This window comes from Sciurus vulgaris (genome assembly GCF_902686455.1).
Source record: "Sciurus vulgaris genome assembly, chromosome: 5".
Lineage (NCBI taxonomy): Eukaryota > Metazoa > Chordata > Mammalia > Rodentia > Sciuridae > Sciurus > Sciurus vulgaris.
The window spans coordinates 173,825,304-173,844,124 of NC_136465.1; the positions used below are offsets into that span (position 1 = coordinate 173,825,304).

General features: G+C 37.5%; 1 protein-coding gene across 2 annotated transcripts in view; it reads left to right on the forward strand.

The window, feature by feature from the left end:
• EP300 (EP300 lysine acetyltransferase) overlaps nt 1-18,821 on the forward strand; it is a 73,845-nt gene that overhangs the window by 45,801 nt on the left and 9,223 nt on the right. For both annotated transcript variants that reach the window (XM_079140782.1, XM_079140781.1), the window contains 15 exons: nt 455-564; nt 2,337-2,474; nt 2,988-3,425; nt 5,081-5,260; nt 5,486-5,630; nt 7,493-7,611; nt 8,289-8,528; nt 9,148-9,236; nt 10,992-11,072; nt 13,012-13,068; nt 13,828-13,905; nt 15,927-15,994; nt 17,134-17,284; nt 17,416-17,562; nt 18,100-18,213. In XM_079140782.1, coding sequence (XP_078996908.1) covers nt 455-564; nt 2,337-2,474; nt 2,988-3,425; nt 5,081-5,260; nt 5,486-5,630; nt 7,493-7,611; nt 8,289-8,528; nt 9,148-9,236; nt 10,992-11,072; nt 13,012-13,068; nt 13,828-13,905; nt 15,927-15,994; nt 17,134-17,284; nt 17,416-17,562; nt 18,100-18,213 — 2,155 coding nt within the window. The remainder of the gene's footprint in view (nt 1-454; nt 565-2,336; nt 2,475-2,987; nt 3,426-5,080; nt 5,261-5,485; nt 5,631-7,492; nt 7,612-8,288; nt 8,529-9,147; nt 9,237-10,991; nt 11,073-13,011; nt 13,069-13,827; nt 13,906-15,926; nt 15,995-17,133; nt 17,285-17,415; nt 17,563-18,099; nt 18,214-18,821) is intronic.

Sequence of the window (18,821 nt, forward strand, 5' to 3'; positions counted from 1 at the left end):
GTAAATTGTGAAAGAAAAATCCATTTTTAAAAGTCTCTGGTGTACTACAAAATTATATTGGCCATCTTCTTTCCTTCTTTAGACCAGTTTGAAGTATCATAATTATCTGCTTGGGAAATTAGAACACTTATTGGAGTTGAAGCCCACAGAGGAAGGGAGGGTAAAGAGCAGATTAGATGGCAGGTCAAAGGGCACATGACAGTAAATGATAAAGCATCCATTTCAAAACAGCTGGCTAAGTTGGAATTTACTGGAGATCATAAAATTTCGTGTAGAAACCATGTGTTAGTTGACCAGTTCTTAACTACTGGGAATGAAACATTCATTTGTAGTTATGAGATTGAAAGTAAGTTATTAGTCCTGAGAAAAATCACACAGAATCAGATATAAAAACTCTGGTCAATTCTCATTTCCTTGAAGGTATTCAGATAAAACATTTTGCATGAATTCACAGGTTTAAATCAGTTTGGTCAGATGAGTATGCCCCAGGCCCCTATTGGACCCCGGCAAACCTCTCCTCTTCAGCACCATGGACAGTTGGCACAGCCTGGAGCTCTCAACCCAGTAAGTTTGACTTTGGGTAATCAGTTTGACCTCTACCTGATATATTAAAATTTTCTTTCTTTGTTTCTACTACATAAACTACAAGACCTTGTTCTTATACTGCAATTCTGCTGTAGTTGGCTTTTTATAAACATGATAAAATGATATGTGTTTAAGGATAAGAACAAATAGTTTCAGTACTTTAGATAGAGTGGCAAAACCAGAATTATATGCCACAATTCAGAAAGAAATGTTTTTAATTTTTTGCTTACTTCATTTACTTAGAACGTACTCTTTAGAAATTTTTCCTGATTTCTTACCCTGAGATATTACACAGGTATAATTTGAAGAAAATTCAAGTTAAAGTAAGTGGTATTATGTATTGAGTTTTGCAGGTATGGATACTAGGGATCAAGGGTATTTTAATATTGAGCTATATTCCCAGCCTTATTTAATATAAAATAACATCTCAGTTAATTGCCAAGACTACTCTTAAATTTACTATCCCTCTGCCTTGACCTTCTTTGTTGCTGAGAGTACAGGCATGTGCCATTGTGCCCAGTTCTTGTGTACATTGGGGAATTAATTATGGCTAAATTGTAGTAAATTAAAACATTTTGTAGGCAAAAATTTTGAAGCTTAGATAATGGAACAAAAGTTGCTTGTAATTTTAAATGTAAAAAAACAAGTTGCTAAAATGTATCATCAAAAGCAAACAGTCTCCTGTCCCTGGAATCTCAATGTTTAACCTTCACACTTTGCAGTTGGCACTTCTCTATAGTTCCTGTCTTCCCCTCTCCAAGCAGGGAACTATGTTTTGCAGGGAACTAAGGGTGATGGAAGGGCAGTTGTCTGATTCTAAAGAAACTGGAGAGTAGAGACTGAGCATCATGTTGCTGCTTTTGTAAACTCTTAGCTAGCCATCCAGCTCATGCCTGTGTAACAAACGTTAGCCTGCCCTTTATATTTAGCATGTGCCACGATTTCTTGTGACTTTTTGAAGTTTTCTAGCATTTCTACTTCTTACGAATCTGTCATATTTAACCACGCATCCTGTTCTTTTTGATTTATAAGGCAGTTGCTTTTCTTTGTTTATGAAATTTTCCTCTTTTGGTACTCTAGTTTTCGTACCTGAATTTAGCTAGGTACCATGATGCACACCAGTAAGGCCAGTCTCAGCAGCTTAATGACACCCTGTCTCAAGAAATAAAAAATATGTCCCAATGCATAGAGCACCCCTAGGTTTAACCCCTAGCACTGCAGAAAAGTAAAATAAATAAAGTCTGTATTTATGGAGGGCAATTTTAGAAATGAGATTTAACAGTCCCTAGAGCTTTCACATCATCAATCTTGTCAGCAAGATCTTGAAATATTTTGTTTTTTCCTGTTACAGAGCCTTATTTGTTTATTACAACACCACTAACATGAGCAAAGAGCTCATGTGATTGTAATTCACTCTCCACACTTTAACACTGTGCACACAGTTGTCTCCATACTTTGTCAGAGTTCCAGGTATATTTGGGTACCGAGAGAGTGCTTTCTAAAGTATCCATCTTCTTGTTATTCCTTGAGTAAGCTTGGGTATACTCTGAGGCTATTCTGTTTTCTTGGTTGGCATGAGAGTTGATTATTCCACAATTGTATTTCACCCTTGGTACTCTTACTTCTGCACACATTCTCTTCATTTTGCCTGTCTCTGCTTTAAAAGCCTGGCAGCAGAGCCAGAGCAGTTGATAGTTCAGTTGTAGTAGAAGAACTATAATGAAGCAGTTTGTTGCTCTGATTTTTTGCAGCCTATGGGCTATGGGCCTCGCATGCAGCAGCCTTCCAGCCAGAGCCAGTTCCTCTCCCAAACTCAGTTCCCATCACAGGGAATGAATGTAACAAATATGCCTTTGGCTCCATCCAGCGGTCAAGCACCAGTGTCTCAAGTATGTTCACAAATGGATTTTTTACTTACCTTTATAATTCTCTTGATCTAGGTTTTTACAGTGAAAGGTGGCAGAAAACAATTAGGAAGAAACCAGGGTTGGTTGTTTGTTCAGTAACAATTTTGGATTTCAGAACGTGAAACAATTATTTTGTGATTTAAATTGGCACTTTTAACATTTTTTTGAGGCATAAAACACTTTCAGAACTGAAAGTTGAGTGAGACTGTAATGTAGGAGGAATTGTGACTGAAGAGGATAAAAAGGTCTCAGGAGCTCTATGTACTCAGTCTCCTGTGCCTCTGCGGTGCTAAAGCCATTCTGCTGAATGGTTTGAAGTCTCTTCAGTTAGGTACTAAATCGGTCATGTTATCCGAAGATAATGCCCCTAGAAGTAGGATTTTCGTAGGGTATTTTAAATAGAGAACTTGCTGCTTTCTGTTTAATCATTTTATGTCCTAAATGTATGTAACCTGCCTATATAAATACCTTTTTTTCCCCTTCATTTTAATATAGGCACAAATGTCCAGTTCTTCCTGTCCAGTGAACTCTCCTATAATGCCTCCAGGGTCTCAAGGGAACCACATTCATTGTCCCCCTCTCCCTCAGCAACCTCTGCATCAAAATTCTCCCTCTCCTGTACCTAGTCGTACCCCAACACCTCACCACACTCCCCCAAGCATAGGGGCTCAGCAGCCACCAGCAACAGCAATTCCAGCCCCTGTTCCTACTCCTCCTGCCATGCCACCTGGACAACAGCCCCAGGCCCTACATCCCCCATCTAGGCAAACACCTACACCACCAACAACCCAGCTTCCTCCCCAAGTGCAACCTTCACTTCCTGCTGCTCCTTCAGTTGACCAGTCCCAACAACAACCTCGCTCACAGCAAAGTACAGCAGCCTCCGTTCCCACACCAACAGCACCACTGCTGCCTCCGCAGCCTGCGACTCCAGTAAGTGGAGATTGGGTCTTACACAGAATCATTTGAACCAAATGTGCACTATTACTAGTTTCATTTATTTCTTTTGTTATTTCCATGCATAGAATGGAACCCTTTCCATTTTGTTGCCTAACATAAAAGGAGCTCAAATTAATGAATTTCTGGGTCTTTTTAGCCTGCTTGCGCACATGCGTACTCTCCCCCCCCCCCTATTTTTTTTTTTTTTTTTTTTTTGCAGGAATTGGGGGTGGTTTACTTGAGATTGAACTCAGAGGCATTTGACCACTGAGCCACATCCCCATTCCTATTTTGTATTTCATTTAGAGACAGGGTCTCACTGAGTTGCTTAGCACCTTGCTTTTGTAGAGGCTGGCTTTGAACTTGTGATTCTCCTGCCTCACCCTAACCCAACTGCTGGGATTACAGGCATGCGCCACCACACCAGGCTACTACTACTTTGTTTTTAAAACAGGTTCTCACTAAATTGCTGAGGCTGGCCTGGAATTTGCAGTCCTTCTGCCCTGATTCGGGATTATAGGCATGTACCACCACGCTAGCACTCTGTAGCTCTAAACAGAGTTAAAGAGTTATGATCAGGCTGGGAGTGTGGCTCAATGGTACAGTACTTGCTTAGCATTAACATGCACAAGGCCCTGGGTTCCATCCCCTCCACCAAAGAAGAAAAGACTCAGAAAATGAGAGAATTAGCTTCTTTGTGAGAGGTCAGTAATTTTTATGCTGAAAGATCCCAATATTCATATAGCATATGAATCTTTGTTGAAAGAACCCTGGGGACTGGGGTTGTGATTCAGTGGTTGAACACTGGATTGACGTGTGAGGCAATGGACAATCCTTAGTACCACATAAAAAATAAATAAAATAAATGTACTGTGTCCATCTATAACTGAAAATAAACTATTGTTAGGCTTAGAATTTCTGTCTTGATCATTGATGATAATAGTTTAGCTCTGAGTCATGTTTGTGAACTAAGGTCCCATAAGTGACTGTCTCTTCATAAAATACTGTTCATCATTGTATAATCATGACCAAGGAAGGGCAGAAAAAAGACTGAATTTGCTCTATATTTTTCTTTAATAGGGTATATTTAAAAAATTTGACTCATTGGGATTTTTTTGTTCCCTAATGCAATACTGGGAATCAAACCCAGGTCTTGCACACAGCACTTTATCACTGAGCTACTTCCCCTGACATTTCTTATTGGAGGTCTTCAGGGAACGATTTATGATTGCCAGAAACCATTAGAATGCATTGAATCAAAATAATCATTGTGTGTGGAAGTTCATTAATTTGTTCTCTCTGCTTTTCTGTATGTTTGAAACTTTCCCTAAAGAGGTTTAAAAGGAAAAAGCAGTTATTCTTTTGTTTGCTTATTTCTTGATAAATGTGGGCTTCTCTGAGAAAGTCATCTTAGGCATTCTACTGCTCACATAATGCCACACAATGGTAATTACCAAAAAAAAAATAAGCCTGCTAGTATTGGCAAGGCCTTAATCTCCTCTTAAAGTGGGCAACCATTTTAAGAGGACACACTGTAATTGGATATAATGGCACTTGCCAAAATAATAGGTGGTTAATTCTACGTGGCTTAAATTCTGATTGTATAATTTTCAAACTTTTGGTGTCTATTCTCCCTTCTTTCCCTCTAGCTTTCCCAACCAGCTGTAAGCATTGAAGGACAGGTATCAAACCCTCCATCTACTAGTAGCACAGAAGTGAATTCTCAGACCATTCCTGAGAAGCAGCCTTCACAGGAAGTAAAAATGGATGCCAAAATGGAAGTGGATCAACCAGAACCAGCAGACACTCAGCCAGAGGATATTCCAGAGGTAAGAGTAGAGCAGGTTACTGCTATGATTAGGACCTCAGTCTAAAAAACCAGTTTTTAAAAAATCTTGTAGGAAAATATTCTGATAATTAGGTCTCATTACATTGATTTTCGAGTGAGAAAGACTGTAGCTATGTCCGTGGGAGAGATTAAATAACGATGATAATCGAATTGCTTCCCAATTGAATGTTTTTGGAATACTGAAAATACCCGCCTTATCTTCTAGGCTAAAACCGAAGACTGTAAAGTGGAACCTACAGAAACAGAAGAGAGAGTCACAGAGTTGAAAACTGATACAAAAGAGGAGGAAGACCAGCCAAGTACTTCAGCTACCCAGTCTTCTCCAACTCCAGGACAGTCAAAGAAAAAGAGTAAGATTTTTAGGCTGTCTGATCCTAGAGGTAGACAGAAAAACCCAAAGACCTAGAATAGAACAGGATCAGGCCTCTTGGGCCTCAGAAATTAACGATAATGTGATTTCATTAAGTTTGGGACCCTAGGCCTGGTTTACTATCACTGGAAAAGAATTTTTCTGTAGGTATCTGCACTTAGTAGGACTGCTGGGTCAGTCATGCCGCTCATTTATTCAGGGTTTGTTCATTAGTACCACCCTTGAGAAATTATTTTTCAGAAAAGAGAAATTGCTAAATTATGCCCTTTACTAAAATGCAGGAAAGAATAGCACTAATAACAGTAAGCATTTATGGTTTGCCTTCTTTGTGACATGGACTAAGAGCTATCTCACTTAGTAACTTCACAACAACTCTGAAGTTTTTAACAAGCAGCAAAACTGAGACTTAGCAAATTTAGGTAACTGGCCTCAGGTCACTCATCCAGACAATACCTGAGCAAAGTGTTCAACTCAGATAACTTCTACAGAAACTAGGTGACTAACAGTTTTTGTGACTTTTGGTGATCCTGCAAGTAAGTAATCTACTTGTTTAAAAGTAAGACATGTATGTATTGATGGTATTTCAATGTAGGCTGTAACAAATGCAGTCTTACCATTAGGGATTTCTCTTTAAAACATCTAATCTCTTGGGCTGGGGTTGTAGCTCAGTGGCAAAGCATTTGCCTAGCATATATTAGGCACTGGGTTCAATTCTCAGCACCACATAAATAAATGAATAAAAGGTCTGTCTACAAAAAGTTTTAGATTTCTAATCTCACAAATTTACTCGTTTGAGAGTCACCTCTCTCCTCTAATTTTTTTTTCATGGCAATTCCTCACTGAAGTGAATAATATCTAAAGTACTAACAAATAACACCTTCCTGAAGGTAAAATTAATTTTCAGATCCACAACTCACAAGACCCTCCCTTTGTGTTTTTGTTTTGTTTATTCTAAATTGAACCCTTAATCCCTGGTTTCTTGACTCATATCTTAAAATAATTCCATTTGCTGGAAATGCCAGCAAATCTTTGAATTTTGGGAAAACAACACAAACAACCAAGTTTCATATTGTAGCAATAACATTTTAGTTCCCCCCTCCCCCATCCCATCCTTATTTTACACATAAAATCTAACATCCACCATTAAAATAATACACCACTTTTTCTCCTCAGCTCTAAAACATCAGGCATTTTAATGAGAGACTCTTTCGGTGTCTTTGATTCCTTTAGCGATAGGACAGAACCATGTCTAATTTCTGGCTTGTTAAGTAAACTCTGGTGTTGTGAAAGAACATTTTCTGTTCTATTGCCACCAGTATCTTTTGGACTATTTTGTGAAGACTCTTCATAGAAAAGTTTTAATAGCCTTTGGCTTCTGTTTCTACATAGACAAGTCTATGCTAACTGAATTTGTGACTGGAAAATTAACTGAGAGGGCTGGGGATATAGCTCAGTTGGTAGAGTACTTGCCTCGCAAGCATAAAGCCCTGAGTTCAACCCCCAGCACCTCAAAAAAAAAAAAAAGAAAAAAAGAAAATTAACTGAGCTTATAATTGTGGTAACAAGTCATGCTGTTTTGAATGTACAGTCTGAAAAGAACAGGAGTTAGAATCAGGAAGCATGCCCTTGTTATGTTTCCCAGAGGACAGTGTAGTCAACTTCCATGCTGGTGATTGAACCTAGGGCCCCTCTCATGCTAGGCAAACAGTCCACACTGACCTATATTTCCATTGTAATCACTTTGGTATTTTTGAGTCTTAGATACTTTAAAAAAAACTTCAGCTTGAACATTGTTAAAACTGGTTTGTTCAGTTGATAATTGATTTAAATGTACTTTTAAAGTTTTCAAACCAGAAGAACTACGACAGGCCCTGATGCCAACATTAGAGGCACTTTACCGTCAGGACCCAGAATCCCTTCCCTTTCGTCAACCTGTGGATCCTCAGCTTCTGGGAATTCCTGTAAGTATTCGTTTTCTTTTGTCTTAATTTAGTACTAGTTTTATTGAGGTATTTTACACATATAAGTCATCTTTTTAAAGTTTATAGTTCAGAGGGTTTTAGTATATATTTTCAGAGTTGGACAACAATCACCTCAGTTTTAATTCATTTTCATAATCTCCCCCAGAGAAACCGCATATCCAAGAAAATCACTAGCCATTTTCTTCCAAATTAGCATCCCCACCCACAGTGACCAGTCATACCTTCTGCCTCTGGATTCTGCACATTTGATTAAGTGGCAATATATAATATGTGCTTCTTTGTGACTCCTTTGTCTTAGTATATTTTGGGGTTTTTGTTTTTTTGCGGCAGGAGGGATTATTCAGCCATTTAATAACATTAGTCATTACTTCCAAATCAGGCATGGTGGTGTGAGCCTCTAATCTAGCTCTTCAGGAGATGGAAGCAAGAGAATTAGGAGGTTTGAGGCCAGCCTGGGCAACAGCACAATCCCCATCTCTAAAAAGAAAAAATCATTACTTCATCCCTTTTTATGGTCTAATAATATTCCATAATATGGATAATATAACATTTGATTTATACATTTTTTAGTTGGTAAACATTTTGGTTATCTCCACTTTTGGACTCTTGAGAGTATCAGTGCAAATAATGCTGTTTGGTGTCATTTGTCCTTACAGGATTACTTTGATATTGTGAAGAGCCCCATGGATCTTTCTACTATCAAGAGGAAGTTAGACACTGGACAATATCAAGAGCCTTGGCAATATGTGGATGATATTTGGCTGATGTTCAATAACGCCTGGTTATATAACCGGAAAACATCGCGGGTATACAAATACTGCTCCAAGCTCTCTGAGGTCTTTGAACAAGAAATTGACCCAGTCATGCAAAGCCTTGGATATTGTTGTGGCAGAAAGGTAAGAAATGACTTTCAAATCTGCCTTTAAATTCTAAGTTCTCGCTCCCTTTTGCCCTCTCCCTCACCTCCCCAACCTTGCTGGTTCTGGAGATTGAAACCAGGGCCTCATGCACAATAGGCCTGCACTTTGCCAGTGAGCTACATCCTCAGCTCCAACAGGACCTTTCTCTTAATGCATTTTAATGCATTTTCGTTACTTGCACACAGAGTAGTATGTGTTCATGTAGAATGGGCTTTCTCTGAAGACATTTTATACACAGATGTGAATTGTATGGCAAACTAGACCAAGCTCATCTGGAATAGGGGCTTTGTCATGTTCCACTGTATGTGCACATTGATGAATATGTTCTAGCTTGCCTTTGGATATCTGTGTAGTATTGAGCTGAATTTGTCTAGAATGGTGGTCTGTGGAATAGTGACAAAAAATGAGACTGCTTCGTCTATCTGAGATGGTGAACTTCTGTAGTAGTCAACTTAGAATGTTCTTTGGAAATGAAGTATCCTATTATGATTAACATAAATGAGAACTAAGATCACTCACTCTTTAGATTTGCCATTGTAACTATTCTAACTTGTGTTTCATCCTTGTGCTCTTTAACAAATTATTTCTTTTGCAGTTGGAGTTTTCTCCACAGACACTGTGTTGCTATGGCAAACAGTTATGCACAATCCCTCGTGATGCCACATACTACAGCTACCAGAACAGGTAAGCTTGACCATGTGTAGACTACAGTCCATGTGTCCTCATGTCTAGGGAGTGCATGCAGATGGACGAGCACACGTACATCATGGTTCTTATGTAACTTGCTTGAAAACACCTGTACACCGCAAGTTTTATTGTTGTTTTCTGCCTTTGTTTGCAGAATTCTAAAATTTCCTAGCAAAAAGTAGCCTTGCTTAAGTTGTCTGGGCCTCATTTTGCTTTTGTTTATTATTTTGCTATTCGGGAATAGAAATTAGGACCTCAACATGTTGTAGTCGAGCACTCTACCACTGGAGCTACACCCCAACCCTGGGTTTTTATTGTATAAGGGAGGAACCCAAGGCTATGTGGGGCCTATCCCTAGGTAGTTGTTCTTAGAAGAGATGAAAACAGTATTCTAGAGAATTTGCTTTGCCTCCCAAGTAAATTAAAAGAAAACCCTTCAAATAGCTCTATACCTGACTTTTCCTGCAAAAACTGTGTATGACAGAGGTTGATAGTCTTGTCATGAACTAAGCATTTCTTATTATCTCCTTCCTAGTCAGTAGCCATAATCACAAAAGTTGCATTAACGAATCTGTCTTAACCATGATTAATCTCCTGTTTTCACTAATGAACCTCCAGTGTAGCTTGCATTGGGTATTTATTTGGAGCCCCTGACAGTAATAGCAAGGCTGGGTGGTTAGGTACCTTTTAGTTCTTTAAAAACACCAAACTCTTGATGTTGTAATTTTGTTGAACTTGTGTGCTACAGATGTATTTCTAGCCTTGAAAATTTACCCAAATTTGTTTTACTTATTAGAGTTCATTGAACTCCTAATATTTTGTAGGAATCCAGATAAATTCATGTAACAACCAGCATGAAACTTTTCTCATATTACATTCTTGGTTTACACCATTTTTGGATTTCTGACAACAATGTACAGTACTTTTTCATCTTTTACCAAGGCACATTTAATCATGTACCTGTAAACACCACTGCCTCTTTTATTTTGCCTTTTGAAGTATATCATTTGATGGCTATAATCTGTATTTAACTGCTTTGTACAAGCTTTTCAGTGAAGAATCATCTTTTTTTACTATGGCTTCCTTAGGATTGTATTTTATGTTTTTTAATCATTTGTTTTTTTGGAGGAATTATTTCCTTCTACTGTATCCCTAGCGTGTCCTTTTTTTGTTTATGAAAGTGTGGAAGAAGTGTATGATTGCCATCTTTAGGTAATGGTGAGAGTGACAGTTATCCTCTCCCTGGCATATTTACCAATCTTCCTCCTCCTGATTATTTACATCAAATATCATTAATTAGTGACATGAAAGGGTATGGGTCTGTGTAAATGAAACATCTGTTTTATTTGCTGTAATCATTTGCTACTTGTGATCCCATTGAGATATTTAATGCTAATCTGTGCTTTGCCTTGGCTTTCTGCTTTGTGTTGTCCTGTCTTGCTTTTATGTTTTTTGTTGTCCTGCAATCCCTCATTTCTTCGTTTGTTTTGTGTTTTTTTTTTTTCTCCCTCATGCTTGTCGTTGTCTGCACTTGGCTTTGATTGCAAAAAACAAAAAACCAAAACAAAACCAAAAAACCCAAACTGTGGGGCCCATAAATCTGCATCATTGAATGTCCTTGTCGCCGTTGATGACCTGCTCTCTGCTCCCGTCCCCCTCCTTGGCCTGCTGTGATTGGTGGCTTCGTTGCTTGGCTTGGGCTGTGTTGTGTGAACGGAACAGTTCACCCCAGTATGGCCTTCTTGCCGACAGGTATCATTTCTGTGAGAAGTGTTTCAATGAAATCCAAGGGGAGAGCGTTTCTTTGGGGGATGACCCTTCCCAGCCCCAGACGTAAGTAATTGCATTATTTTAAGAAGTGTTTTGTTTTTGTCTTTGTTTTTTCCCTTTCTCCTCTCAGTTTGTTTTCAGATGATGATGCTTGGGCTTCTAAGAGGTATTACAGTGGTGCTGTCATTAGTCTCAGGTGGTTAGTAAATGTAGTTAAAAATAAAACCAGAAATAGCTTCTCAGTTGTACTCACATTTCGTGTGCCCAGTAGCCATTTGTGACTAGTTGTCAGCACATGTCCAACATGGTAGAAAGTTCTAGACAGGGCTGATCTAGGGAATAATGTCTACTTGGACAGTCGGCTTAGATGTAATAAAAGTTTTCTATAAGGAATCACCCTTTCTTCTAAAAAATGAAAGGTTAGTGCAAGAAGTCTTCACTATTAATTGAATTAAGTCTGAAGGAGGTTAAAATAACAACAGCCTTAACAACATGTGGGGCTTTAACAGACCTGGTTGGTTTTTGCAGTCTCATAAGCTAGTTTAATAAATGCCAAGAAAAATTTTCAAACATGTAGCCTTAACTGTAGTTTTAATCTCTAAGATTTAGAAATACTAAAGTATTTCAGATTTGGATGATTTAATTAAGAAAGAATAGCTGTTTAGTGTAATTTTAAGTATGCTTACAGATTCATATTTAACAAGCTGTTCAGTGCAGTCCACAAAAGTAGTAAAATAATAGAAACAAGATTCGGAGAAAACCTGATATTTCCATACTGGATTGTAAAGTTGCACTTTCCCTTTCAGTCACTATTGAAATATTGAAATATGGGTTCTACTCTATGACATGACAGTATATTCTGTGAACCCTTGTTTCCTAAGGAGGCATACTGACTCTTAGCTAAAGCAGGGAGGTCTACTCCAGGGCAGGTTTCACTGATACATAAAGGAAAGTTACCTTATCATTGGAACCCTAGAAGTGACTTACCAAGTGTTCCAAACTTTAAGACACTATGTCTCTGATTTTGAAAAGTATTTAATTCCTTCCTGGTCTACAGTGGGCTAGAGAGTCTGCATTTTCACCAATCCTCTGGTGCTTTGTCTTCAGATCACAGTTAAGAGTAGCATGATCCACCATTCAGAAGATAAATGAATCTCTAGATTATAACTTGTGTAGGAAATGCTTTTAAATTTGGAAATGTCCCCATTTTTGTAAGGAAAAAATCACAATATCAAAGTGAGTCCATAAAGTTGATCCTAGGTAGAATTGTGAGAACTTTTAGCTTCTGTATGGAACCAGGCCTAAGTGGTGTGGTGTACTGGACTTTAGAATGGGCCACCATAGGAAATTGTTTTAAGTATATATATGTATATATTTTGATATGGAATTTTTGTCCTTCAAAATTAGCCTTTTTGGCTAACCATAAGAACCTGAATTATGTACAGTAGTTAGCCCCCTTCTAACACCAGTAAAAAATAAAAGACTTGAACATCTGTGGTTGTTTAGTATCTGCAGTAGTCCTGGCCCCCTCTGATACCAAGGAGTGAATGTATTCTTATGTTGAAATTTTGTCTGGATAGAAAATGTTGAGTGACAAGACTTTACTGATAAAAGAATTTTCTTAAGTAGTGGTTTACTTCCCACTGTGTACACCATCTTTTATAACTTAGTCTAGGAACATCAAGCTATAAAAAAGTATAGAAGAGTGAGCCAGATTTTAAAAGAAAAAGAATGTTTATAATTAAACCTGGGTTATTTATTTCATCTTAGGTCAAATTTGTGTACTATAAAGTCCTATTGAAAATTCCTTTTCACAAATGTGCTTTTGTGGCCCAAGAACGCACGTGTGTGTGTGTGTGTGTGTATCACACACAGACAAATTCCTAAAAGAATCTAAATTATCCATCTACTGTGAAGGTTTGATCCCGTTAGTCTGAACAATGGTCAGATTACTCATCTTTCTCTATTGCTTTTTCTCATAGTGTCTGTTTTCTCTCCTTAGTACAATAAATAAAGAACAATTTTCCAAGAGAAAAAACGACACACTGGATCCTGAATTGTAAGTAGTTTCTCTTGACAAATCCATATGCTTTGACTTTTTTTCCTTCCTTTCTTTTGTGCTAAATCTACAGAATGTACATGTAAATTGCTAGTACAAATTTGCAAAGCATTTAGGAACTAAGCGCATTGGTAGTCTATAAATTCCAGTTAGTATGCATATATATTTTACTAAATGACACTGTTTTAGTGTGGTGGTTCTCATTTTTTGGGGTACTGGTTACGGAACCCACGGTCCTCACCTAAAATGGGTAAGCACTCTTAGCATTGAGCTATATCCCCAGCCTGACTGTTCATAGTGTTTTTATGGGCCCATGTGAAACATGGGTTACAGTGCTGTGTTCCATTATGTCCTGCATTTACAGTGTATGCTCATATCCCTTCATTTGTAAGGAGGCCTTGCAGCGCCTGGAGCACTGACATATACCAGTTTTCTAGTTATTCCTGCAATGAATGGGATGATTTTGGACTCAGAAGTCAAAAACAGCAGTGATTTCTGAATTATGTACAGAAATTGCTACTGTCTTTCCACAGTCAAATTTGAAATTGTCACATTTAATGACTGAACTTTATCACTTTTAAAACACTGGTTTATTGTCTGAAACACTAAACATAATTTTTAAAATAAAACAAACTATTTTTTCATTTCTTTGGGCTTGACCTTGGCTAGCTTTCAGATTGTTAGAAATCCACAGGAAATAGTGAAAATTAATTTAGTTGACGTTTCTATATTAACCTTAGCATTGGCTTGCAATTTCAGGTTTGTCGAATGTACAGAGTGTGGAAGGAAGATGCATCAGATCTGTGTCCTTCATCATGAGATCATCTGGCCAGCTGGGTGAGGCTTATATCAATGTTTTCTCTGGAATTTTTCTTCATGAATATTAAGTTTTCTTCTTTGCCATAACTATTTTATACCTTCAGAGTTACTGTCTTTAAAATGTTCTCTTTGGATTGGGAAAATATCAGTATGATTTAATGTTTGAAACATTAAATAACCTAAAATCCAAAAATAAAAAATAGATTCCTCTCTTATTTGCATGCATTCTTTTCATTCATATATGTATATTTTATTCCGGTGGGTTTTATTTTAAAATTGTTGTTGAATCAAAAGTAAATCTTTTTGATAGAGCAGGTGTTAGATGTCAATTCCATAGCAGATTTTAACTTATTTATACAGCAGTAGAAAAAAATTAGAAGATAACAAATTGATGGGGGTCAGGGGAACACCTGTTGCTACTTTAGAAAACATGCTGTGAATGGTATGATAAATGATGATTTCGCTAAGTGTTTGACTTCAACAGTTTTTGGTGGGGATGGGGACAAGTTACATAGCTGTAGTGGTAGAATAGGCTCCTAGTGTCATTGAGAGAGGGACAAGACCACCTGCACTCTGCAATAATGAGGTTGATCCCAGCTCTGTCCCCAGAGAAAGAGGGGAAATCTGAGGCTTCATGGGTTTCATTAAAATGGAATCGCCAAATGTGATACATTGGACAAATTATTAATGTGGTTTGGTGGTCAGTCACATAGGAAAAGAGAGACTAGTTAAAATTTTTGCAGAAAATACGGAGCTTGACCCCCAGCAGAACCAAAAAAAAATTATGTATTTTTTTCTTTGCAAAAAATAACTCTGAGCAAAATTATGTGATTTTAGTTGCTACTTAATTTTGTTTGCATTGTCTTGAAGTGTGCCTTCTTTAAAGCTTTATTTATTCATAAACTTGATAAGAATGATTAAAGAGGTTTTTTTTTGTGGTTACTACAACTTAAAATTTACAAAGCTAGAGATAATCTTTACATTATTAAGCTTGCTTTTCCTAAATCAGAAGTCATTTGTTTATTATCAAATTTGAATAGTATGGAAATTTATAAAGTAAAAAATGAGATTTTTACTTCTCCCATCCCACCCAAATTCCTCACCACCAGACTAACCATGACCAACAGTTCCCACATTATTTCTGTTTACCAGCCAGTATATGTTTTACTGATGTAAACACTTAGTTCTATTTTTTTAAGTTTTGCATCTGATACATCAGGGACATTGATTTATGTGTGCTGCATTTTTAGGGTTTAGGGGGAGTAGTTTTAATCTTTATATTTTGGGTAGTACTGGAGATCAAACGCAGCACCTTACACATTCTAGGCAAGTGCTCCACCACTGAGCTATGTCTCCAGCCCTTTTTATTTCTTTTAAGGTTGCTGAGGCTGTCCTTGAACTAGTGATCTTCCTGCCTCAGTCTCCCTAATAGCTGGGTTTACAAGCATGTGACACTGTGGCCAGCTCTTAAACTTTGAGACAGGGTCTGACTACATTTTCTGGCTGGCCTTCAACTTGCTCTTCTCCTGCTTAAGTCTCCCAAGTAGATGGGATTACAGGGATGTATCACCATGCCCAGCTCTGCTGTATCTAACAATGGATACATAATTTCTGTAATGTACTATAACCCATTTAGTTAATTATTGAGGTTTATGTGGTCCCAGGTTTTTATAAGAAACTACATAAACACAAGTATTAGAGGAACAAAGAAAATGTATGTAGCATTTAGGAAATATCAACACTTGTACCAGTGTGATTGACCAAGAGACAGTTCCTGTCTTATTTGTAATCTTTGATCATCTTTTCTATATAAACCAGTTTATTTGCCCTTCACATTTCTTCACATTTCTTCTTAATGATTTCTGAAAGTTCTGTGTGTGTTCATTATATTAACCTTTTGTTATATATGCAGAAATAGTTGCGCCAGGTTGTCTTTTGAATATTAACATTATGCGGATGACAGATTTTTTTTTTAATAATCTATGCTAACTTAAATGCCTCTCTATGTTGTGTAAGCAAAGTCTTGGTTTACATTTTAGATTTGTCTGTGATGGCTGTTTAAAGAAAACTGCACGAACTAGAAAAGAGAATAAGTTTTCTGCTAAAAGTAAGTTTTCTTCTTACAGGTAAATCTTGGCAAAATATCTCTGAAGCCTAGTTAAAAGAAAACCATCCAGAATGAATTACTAAATTTTAACCTTATTTAAAATTATTTAACCAGTAATCCTGTAATCTACTGAAAGTTGAATTGTAATTTGCATTTCAGTGTGAAATTAATTAGACCTAAGAAAAAGAATTTGTAAAATGCATAACATGTTTTCCTTTTTCCTGTTTCTCCTTATTTGGAGCATTTCATAATGAAGGCCACATGCGGAAATAATTGACCAGAATTGCCATCCCCTGCACAATTTCCCCAGTGCAGACTATGTTATCTATAGGGACTACATTTAGGCCTCACGTTATGTTTTCCCTTGACGGAAAGGGTGTCAAATTTTTATTATAGCTGGGCAAGGTGGTGCATACTTGTAATCCCAGCTACTCAGGAGACTAGGGCAGGAGGATCACAAATTTGAGGCCATTCATGGCAACTTGGCGAGACCCTGTCTCAAAAAATTAAAAGGGCTAGGGATGTAGCTCAGTGGTAGTGTGCCTCTGAGTTCAATCCACTGTACTGCAGAAAAGAAAGAGAACATTTTATCATAAAAGTACTTGACACTAGTAATCTCGTCGTAGTATTTAATTTTACAGATGCTCTTGAAGTATATTGGTGACCTCTGAATTGCTTTGACTCATACTCTTTCTCAAAATGTTTAACCATTATTAAACCATCCTATCTTACAAAATACATAGATGTTTTATGACTTTAACTTTTCTGAAATTCAAAAACTTTCCAAATAGTTGAAAAATAAATTTAGAACTTCTTGTGTACTGTGTATGCTTCCTTTAAACAGCACTTACTTAAATTGCAGTGATACAGAGATTGTACATGGCCTCAACTAGTATGACATACAAAGAACAAATTTTTTTCCCCTATACTTACTACCTAGATAACTTTTTAAAAAATTCAGTTATTTTGTTTACATTGGGGATGGGGAGCAAAAGAGATTTTTAAATTGAACCTCAAGACTGATAGTAAAAATTTCAATAATCTTGGTGGAGTTTTTGTTTTGTTTGGGGGTGTTTTTGTTTTTGTAGTGGGGATTGAACCCAGGGGCACACTTTTTTAACTTTAATGTGTGTTCTTAGGGTTGCCATCTACCAGGCTTGGCACCTTTCTGGAGAATCGAGTGAATGACTTTCTGAGGCGACAGAATCATCCTGAATCAGGAGAGGTCACTGTTAGGGTTGTTCATGCTTCTGACAAAACTGTGGAAGTCAAGCCAGGCATGAAAGCAAGGTATCTAATTAATTTCCCTTTTCTTCTTTTATGGATCCCTGGTTGTTCACACCTAGGTTCTGTTGGTAATTCCAACATGAATGATACATGTTGTGGTCTTTTTTTTTTTCCCCTTAATCTGTACTGTGTAGATTTGTAGATAGTGGAGAAATGGCAGAATCTTTTCCATACCGAACCAAAGCCCTCTTTGCCTTTGAAGAGATTGATGGTGTTGACTTGTGCTTCTTTGGCATGCATGTTCAAGAGTACGGCTCCGACTGCCCTCCACCCAATCAGAGGTATGACTGCCTTGCTATTGCTAATTTCTGATTTGTGTGGGGCTTGAAACTTAAAACTGATGAAAAGGAAATACAGAGTAGGAAAATGTTCAGTGTGCTTGATTTAGAAATGCAAAATCTTGAGTATCCAGTAGGTATTAAAGTTGAACAGATTGACAAAATAGCCCCAATACAAGAAGTAAGCAAAGGATATGAGTAGCAGCCTGGAATTGGAAAGTGTGAGTTATATCAAAGAATATCTGGAATAAGATATGATTTAGAAATTGTGTCTCACAAAACAGTATAAGAATAAGAATTCTGTCAGAATATGTTCATATCAACCAATATTGATTGGTATAGTTTGTGCCATGCAAGGTATGAAGCTAAAGGCTCATGAACTTCCCTAAAGGGTCCACAATCTATTCATTTACCTATTGGTAACAAGCATTACACATGACAGGTTGAACAAAGAACACAGGAGAAAGGGAAGGTGTTTTTAGCCACATAAAATAATTCATAATGTGATATGTCTTAATTTTTTCTCCCTGTTTGATATAGGAGAGTATATATATCTTACCTCGATAGTGTTCATTTCTTCCGTCCTAAATGCTTGAGGACTGCAGTCTATCATGAAATTCTAATTGGATATTTAGAATATGTCAAGAAATTAGGGTAAGCATTTTGATGAATTTTTGTTTTTCAATAGTGATACTGTGATGAGAATATAGGCTGAAATGTTTAAATACATAACTTTTTACCTTTTCCTGACTTTGGTTCTTTTTTTTTTTTTTTTTGCGGTGCTGGGGATCGAACCCAGGGCCTTGTGCTTGCGAGAGTGAGCACTCTACCAACTGAGCTATCTCCCCAGCCCCTGACTTTGGTTCTCATCTAGCACAACTATAAACTGAACTGTGTTGGAGGCACTGCAAAGTTAGTCTTACTAACACAAAGAATTATTTTCCTAGTTCCACCCATCCAGCTTTAGCTTCAATCAAACCTTGAAATTGAATGTTGGTTTGCTGTTTTTTGAGGGCCCAGTCCATGCCCCACACCACCCCAAGTACTAGGGTCTGAACCCAGGGGCACTTGCTACCACTGAACTACATCCCTATCCCTTTCTCATTTTTAATCTTGAGATGGGATCTCACTGAGTTGCCCCATCTGGCCTTGAACTTGTGATCCTCCTCTACCTCAGCCACCCAAGTAGCTTAGATTTTAGGGCGTGCCACTGTCCCCAGCTAAGGGCCAAAACTTGAACTGTATTTGATCTGTGACACCTG